Source organism: Pezoporus wallicus, unplaced genomic scaffold (genome assembly GCF_028554395.1).
Source record: "Pezoporus wallicus isolate ANWC-B61680 ecotype Strahan unplaced genomic scaffold, APGP_CSIRO_Pwel_v1 scaffold_2584, whole genome shotgun sequence".
Lineage (NCBI taxonomy): Eukaryota > Metazoa > Chordata > Aves > Psittaciformes > Psittacidae > Pezoporus > Pezoporus wallicus.
In genome coordinates, this window is record NW_026642851.1 from 8,716,339 (window position 1) to 8,723,463 (window position 7,125).

Below are 7,125 nucleotides of genomic sequence, written 5' to 3' on the forward strand. Positions count from 1 at the left end.
CATACCTATGTCCCAAACAGTTAATAATACTCAGACACTGGTACTGTCTCATAAATTGACATGCACCACACTGGAACCAGTCTTGCATACGATCTTTCAGACTACTATGGTCTAAGTTTATGTAATTACTATCATCATGAACTATGGTCTATGTTCATTTCTTAGTCTGAATTTTGCTTGTGGATTTCTGGTTATTCTGTCAAGAAACTCAAGGATCCTCAATTCCTGTTCTTAATGAATCCAAGTACATAATTTGTATTTCTCCCATGAAAAATTCTTATTTGCGATAAGGGAGTCCGGCCACACTGAACACTTGTTTTCATTTGATGGATGGTGCCACATCAAACATTACAAACTGACAGGGTAAGCATCTAACAGAGGAGCCTGCAACACTTGAGTGCTGCATTCTTGACTAAGAAGTGCTGTTTAGATTTGGACACATTAATTAATTTGAGCTTTTTCATCCTCTCTCATTCAGAGGGATTTTACTTCCATGGGACCCAAAGCATTAATCATGACTACACCTTGCAAAAGTGTAAAGAAATGTGATAACATCCACAGAACATGCAGCGGATAGTGACTTTTACAGCCACTGTCTTCATATGAACATGAATGAAGCTGCATTTCTCCAAATCTACTGTATTGCTGAGCTTGCTCTTTGAGCCCCCAGCTTGAAAAAGGACTTGAGCCTAATGTTATGTGTATGAACCAATACACTTCTTTATTACATTTCTAATGGGAACAGCACTGTATGCCACTGTACACTATCAGAAGACTCTTGTACTATGTTACATTTGTCACTATTTACTTTGTCATTATTTGTACTGGAGAAGTCTTTCCCCTGAAAGTAGTGGCATTTCCAGTATGAACACATTTAGCAATGAGCTGTTGCAACAGGAAGATCTCTGTTCTTGTCAAGAGATCTCCCCGTCTCTCCCCAGGGAGATGGCCGATAGGTAGCATGCTGCTGTTCAGCAGAAGTCTCTCACCCTGTAATTATCAGCTCTCTTTCTTTCATTGAAGAGACCCGTTTGCGAATTTTCCTATGAATAATGCTGGCCACTAAAGAAGGAGCAAAAGAGAGTCGTGTATTTAAGCCCAATTCCAGCAAACAGCGTATCATGAATTGCACAATTAAGAGTCCTTTTTTGCTCTGCAGATAAATATCTAGTTCCTTATCAGTCCATGACACAGGATGCCACTGCTTACAGCTGACCTACAGAAAACTTGAAATCCTTTGTCACCATGTCCTACTGCCTCGCATGTCTATCTTTAGCATAGCATTTAACCTCACTAGAGCTTTTCCTCCGTCACCAACACCATACTGGTACCTACAGTCAAAGCATATTCACTAGATCACCACTTCGGGCACGGTGCTGCTTTAACACCAATTGAACAGTGCTCAGCCTTGATACTTAGCCTGCAGGCTTTGGGCAAGAATGAGCAAAATGTACACGAAGGGAGAAAGCCTCACAGGATTTAGATGTTAAGGAAAGAAAAGGAATACCGACTGCATGCCACAGACTGCTTTTCCTGTTCCACAAAGCTGTTACAAAATTCATAGCCTAACCTCAAGCTGCACATTGCAGCGTAAGAGCTTTTAAGAATAACTGTCAACGAGAAGCATCCCACACAGACCCAGCGTTCGGACGTTCAGACTTTGCACGACCAAGGAGTAAGTTCTCGGCATCACTCCCGCGACCGACACCTGATTTTTGGTGACCCCGGGGTTCTACACTTTTAACCCGCCACGGTGGCTATTTAAAGACGTAAAGCTGCGCCTTGAGCCTCGTAATGCCCAAACCATGTGACACCGTTACTAGGCTCGCAACGGCAAGGCTGCCTCCGCAGCCGCGGTCCATCGCAGGGCCGCCGCTCCCGCCCGCCGCAGGGTGATGGAGCACTCCGCGAACGCTGCAATTCCGCCGCTCTGCCACACCGGAGCGCGGCCCGCCTCCCCTCCCCCCGCGCCACACACCGGCGGCGGACACTCGCCGGGGCGAGCGGCGCGGGTGACGGGAACAACTTCGCTACTTGAACGCCCGTATCCGGGTGGGATCAGCTCTTATTATTTAACCCCACCACATGCATTTACGCACCGCCCGCCCGCCCGCGGGTGGCGGCGGGACCGGAGCGACACCGGCTCCGCTCGCAGCACCGTCCGCTCACAGCCACCACCCTGCGCGGTGCTGGACGAGCGGAACCGGGACCGACGGGACACAGGTTACCGCAGGCACGGCGGTGGCAGCTCCACGGTTCGCCTGCCCCCGGCCCCGGCTGGGCGCCGCAGCCTGCGACGGCGCCCCCCGCCCGCAACCACCGCACCCGGTACCGAGCTCCCAGAGCCTACCAGAGCTCAGGGCTACAACCGGCGGCACGCGCGTCCCCCGGCCCCGTCCGCCCCCTCCGCATCGCCCTTCCCTGGGCGCAGCCCGCGGGGGGCGATGCCCCGTCGGAGCAGCCGGGAGGCGTGCGGCGGAGCAGCGCTTACCGAGTGGTTGACCCCCCACATGAGGACGCTGAGCAGCGGGTCGCTAGCCCGGAACAACTTCACTTTTTGCGCCACGAAGTGCTTCTTCTTGGTCTTGGTTTTACTCGCCATGGCGGGCACGATGCTGCTGGGGGCCGCCATGGCGCTGCCGGCGGCGGCGGGAGAGCGCGAGGAAAGGGGCGACTCAGCGCCCGCTGCACAGGGGCACGCGGCCGGCGGCGGGCTGGCAGCCGCGGGACGCCGCGCGCATCCCGGCCTGCCCGCCGGTGCCGCGCGCTGAAATGGCCCCGCTCGCGAGCCGCCGGCCCCGCCCCGCGGGGGGGGGGGGGGGGGGGGGGGGTTGGGATGGGGAAGAGGGGGCAGGAACCGCCACCGCCCGCCACGCACTGCGCCCCGCCCCGCCCCCGGCGCGGGAACGCCGTGGAGTTTCGGTTCCTGCCGCCACACCGCGCATGCGCCAGCCACCCAGCCACCTTCCCCGCGCGGGAGCGCGCCTGCGCGGCCGCTGAGGGAAAGCCGGGGTTGTCGCGGCCGGAGCGAGCGGCTGCCGAAGGGGCCTGGGTTGGAAGCGGGAGGTGGGGGCGCGGAGGGGCGGTTACCTGCGCTCCTCGCGCTTGAGGGGAGACGGGTCGTGGAAGACGAACCCACCGCCAGCGCCCGCCCGGGGGCGGAGGTGGTTCTCGTTCCTGCGCACTGCCCCGAGTCCCAGCCTGCACACTGCGGAGGACTCCCCGCTCACAGAATCGCTGTGGTCGGAAGGGAGCTCTGGAAGACATTCAGTCCAACCCGCTGCCGTGGCAGGGCCACCGGGAGCAGGTTACACAGGAACGTGTCCAGGCAGAAGGAGACCCTGCAGCTCCCCTGGGCAGCCTGTGCCAGGGCTCTGCCACCCTCCAGATAAAGAAGTTCTTCCTCATGTTGAGGTGAAACTTCTTGTGTTTTAGTTTATGGCCATTGCTCCTCGTCCTGTTGCTGGGCACCACGGTAAAGAGTGGCACCAGACTTTGAGATACTCGCATTAATGAGATCCCCTCTCAGTCTTCTCTAAACAGGTGCAGCTCCCACAAGTCCTCTGGGAAACAAACCCCACCATCATCGTAATCATTATCTAATCATACACCTCATTACTTTGTGCAGGTTTCGTAGTATTTACTCAAGTTCCCAGTTCCCCACTCTGTAAAGAGAACTGTGTGAGAAGGACTCTCTGAGGCAGGACTTCGCCAACTGCTCCTGACCTAACTCCCATGTGCAACAGAGCAATTCCCTTCAGGAGCCATACAACAGATACCAAAAACTGCCTCCTGCAGAAGTACTGCACCCCTATAAACTATACTCTGCTGCTATTCATACCCACAGCAAAAAAAAAAAAAGTGTTTCTTAGCTGTCTCTATGGCCACAGAGGATGTGGTCAGTTACAGATGACATCCTGCAAAGGCACATCTGCCCAACTCAGACACTCCCCATTGTAACACTGTGTTCAGCTCTGGGGTATCCAACATAAAAACACAGGCTTTGCTCAGCTGTATGACAGTGAACCCTAATGACAACAGTAGTCCCTGTTCAGGGTCAGTACACGCAGATAATGCAGTCCATACATCTTCCGTGCATTTATAGTAAGTCATCCATCAATTTCTGAATCAGACAGACTGACCTGCCTGCTGTAGGTGTTGCTTTGTGCATCAGCTGATCATTCAGCAAGGTGACCAGATCCGTAGAAGCAAGCACAGGGCTACTCCATGGAGTGGCCAAGGGTCACTCCAGTCCAAGCAGTGCCCTCAGCAACAGGACCCAGTACCGCAGGGCCCATGCACAGTGGGCAGGTCTGGCAACAGCACACATCAGCAGTCCCAGGGAAGCTGAGGTGATGAACCAGGTCCATCCCGGAAGGTACAGTGTAGGCACAGGGTCCATCTAGGAGACATGGCCAGAAACAGGACTGGAGGCAAGCCAGAATACAGTGCTGGAGACCAGTATACCTGCAACATAGCTCAGGCAGAGACCTAAACCAAGCCCTCCATGAGCTTAAATGGAGGTCCTGGGCAGAAGGTGCTCCCAGGTGAGGCTGTTCAGGACAACTAAGGCCAATAGGTGAGCTCAGGGTCCTGGCACACACTTATAGAGCCACTCATGAATTTAAAAACTTGTTGCACCGAACACAGTTGTTGAGGCATGTCAAGTTCTCAATTTCTTTTTTGCTTGTGTGATCTCAATAGCAAAGTTATCTATCATGCCCAGAAGTGTGTTTAATCTCAATCCTGCATAAAATCATCTACCAGGATTTATTATATGGTCCCTTTTCTGCATCTTATGGAGAGTGGGAGAGAGCAGAGATGCTCTATTTCATTTGCTGTCATGCTTTCTTTTAGAGCAAGCTGTTACTTAGGAGTCAGAAAGAGGCTAAACTGGAAATTTTTTGTTCTTGAAAATAGATTTGGCAACAACAAAAATCCTTAGTATTTCTACTGCAGTCAATGGAAGCAGCTGAATAGTCAGCACCTTTGTATAAAAGCAGGTCACTTAGATGCCTAAATATAGATTTGAAGTCAGACTGTCACAAGAGTTTGGTACCCATTTTATTCGTTACATTATGCTTAGAACATAACATCTGAGCATCTTACAATGCTGAACACATCAACATGACCAACATCTGTCACATACATCTTTCATCTGTTTTCCAGAGTGAAACCATATAGTGAAGCATTTTGTTTTATAAATGAGTAAAACATAACAAACATCTTGTTATGTTTCCTATAGGAAAGGCAAGGCTGAGGAAGGCAGTTGTTCTTTTTTTCCAGGAGACTGTCTTGTGGCATTGGCCTAGATTCTAAAGAGCTCTTCCCTGCAAATATGAATCCTTGTCAAGGAGGGTTGTTTTATCAGAGGAGCAAAAGATGTTGACCATAACCTTTACAGCGGAATTAAAATCAGTCAAAGCCCTGGGCTATCTTCATGACAGGATCTGGGGCAGAGATTTGTCTACTCTGATTTTAAGCACAAAGAACAGGATGATTGCCCGTACCTGTCTGTCCTGTAGGTTTCTCACCGATGCCGTGATACACATGCAGCTGAACACAGGGGTCACTTGAAAAGACAAAACCTAACACAGATCCTTAGACCAGGACCCCAGCCAGTGCCCTCAATAAAACGTTCTCTGTATCCCACACCCTTTATTTTCAAAGTTTCTTCCGAGGTCCACTCCAGCTGCAGATCCAGGCCCTCTCTTTCCCTTAAACCTCACAGAAACAATATACTGGCTTTGGATGTGGCCTCCAGCCAGTGCCCACACCAGGAAGTTCTTGCAGCCAAGTCCTGCTTGCAGCCTACACTTCCCTGGGACAGTCATTTTCTAGCCCTAAGCCAGCTGCAGCTCTTGTCTCCCTCTTTCTGGCAACCATAACCTCAAGCCTCACCCTGAACACAGTTATGTTGACCCTTAGACTAGGCCCCTCAGCCAGTGCCTCCACCTAGAAGACTTTGCAGCCAAATTCTCTCCGTGGCCCAGCCTTTCCACTAGCAGCTGCTTTCAGCCCCCCCTCCAGCTGGAGCTCTAGGCTCTCTTCTCCCAGCACTAATCCTAACCCTCACACTAGCTGTACGCCAAGTCTCAGGAAAGGACTGCAGCATCCACAGCAAAAACTTCTTGCAATCAAGTTCTTCCTGCACCCCATGCTTTCTAGGTCCATTCTAATTGCAGCACTAGGCTTTTGTTGTCAAATTTAACCCCAGCTGTAACTCCAACCATAATGGTAGGCTGAGCCTCAGACCAGGCAGCCCTGCCAAGTTCTCCTTGAGCCTACACTTGTCCTTCAGAGCCCCTTTCTAACTCCTGCTGGAATGCTAGGCTCTCTCCTTGTCTCAGCCCTAACTCTAACCTTGACTCCTTTCTCCCCTGAGGAGGAAGGAGTGACAGAAACAAAGTGTGGTGAACTGACCACATCACAACGTTCTCCATCCCCCTGTGCTGCCTGGGGGTAGAGGAGGTAGAGAATTTAGGAGTAAAGTTGAGCCTGAGAGGAATGTTGAGCCTTGGACTGGAGCTCACTAGGCCAACCCCAAAACTTCTGGCAACCAAATTCTCCTTGCAGCCTACACTTCCAGTTATCCATTGCTTCCCAGCCCCACTGCAGCTGAAGGTCTTGGTTATCTCTCTCAAGCCTAACCCTGATTTTAAGTGCAACCAGAAGCTGAGACTCAGATGTGGCTGTCAGTCAGTGCCCACAGCAAAAAGTTCTTGAAGCCAGTTTCTCTTTGCAGCCCACTCTTTACTTTATTAGCCCTCTTCTAGTGCCCTCCAACTGCAGCTCTATCCCTTTCCTTGGCTTTCTCTTTTTCTCAGCCCTAATCATGACCACAGGGTGAGCCTTGGACCAGGACACCTCAGTAGTGCTCTTTAGACCAGGTTTGGTCTAACACCAAATCATTTCCCCTCCCAAGTTCTGTCTGCACCCCCCTGTTTTTCTCTGAATCTCCTTTTGTAACCCCATTCCAGCTGCAAGCAGCAGGCTGTCCTTTCCTCAACCCTAATCCTACCTGTAGCCCTAATCCTTACTGGAGGCTGAGCCTTGGACATAGGCTGTCTTCAGAGGGAGAGCTTAAAGCCTGGGTCTTCTCTTGGTTCCTTTACACCTTATGGA

At 51.7% G+C, this 7,125-nt stretch overlaps 1 protein-coding gene across 2 annotated transcripts in view; it reads right to left on the reverse strand.

The window, feature by feature from the left end:
• Positions 1-2,756, reverse strand: part of PIP4K2A (phosphatidylinositol-5-phosphate 4-kinase type 2 alpha) — a 113,752-nt gene extending 110,996 nt beyond the window's left edge. Inside the window, exon 1 of one of the 2 annotated variants that reach the window (XM_057432443.1) lies at positions 2,492-2,756. In XM_057432443.1, coding sequence (XP_057288426.1) covers positions 2,492-2,632 — 141 coding nt within the window. In that variant the 5' untranslated portion in view covers positions 2,633-2,756. The remainder of the gene's footprint in view (positions 1-2,491) is intronic. The other variant, XM_057432441.1, reaches the window with a different exon arrangement.
• Between the last annotated feature and the right edge of the window lie 4,369 nt (positions 2,757-7,125).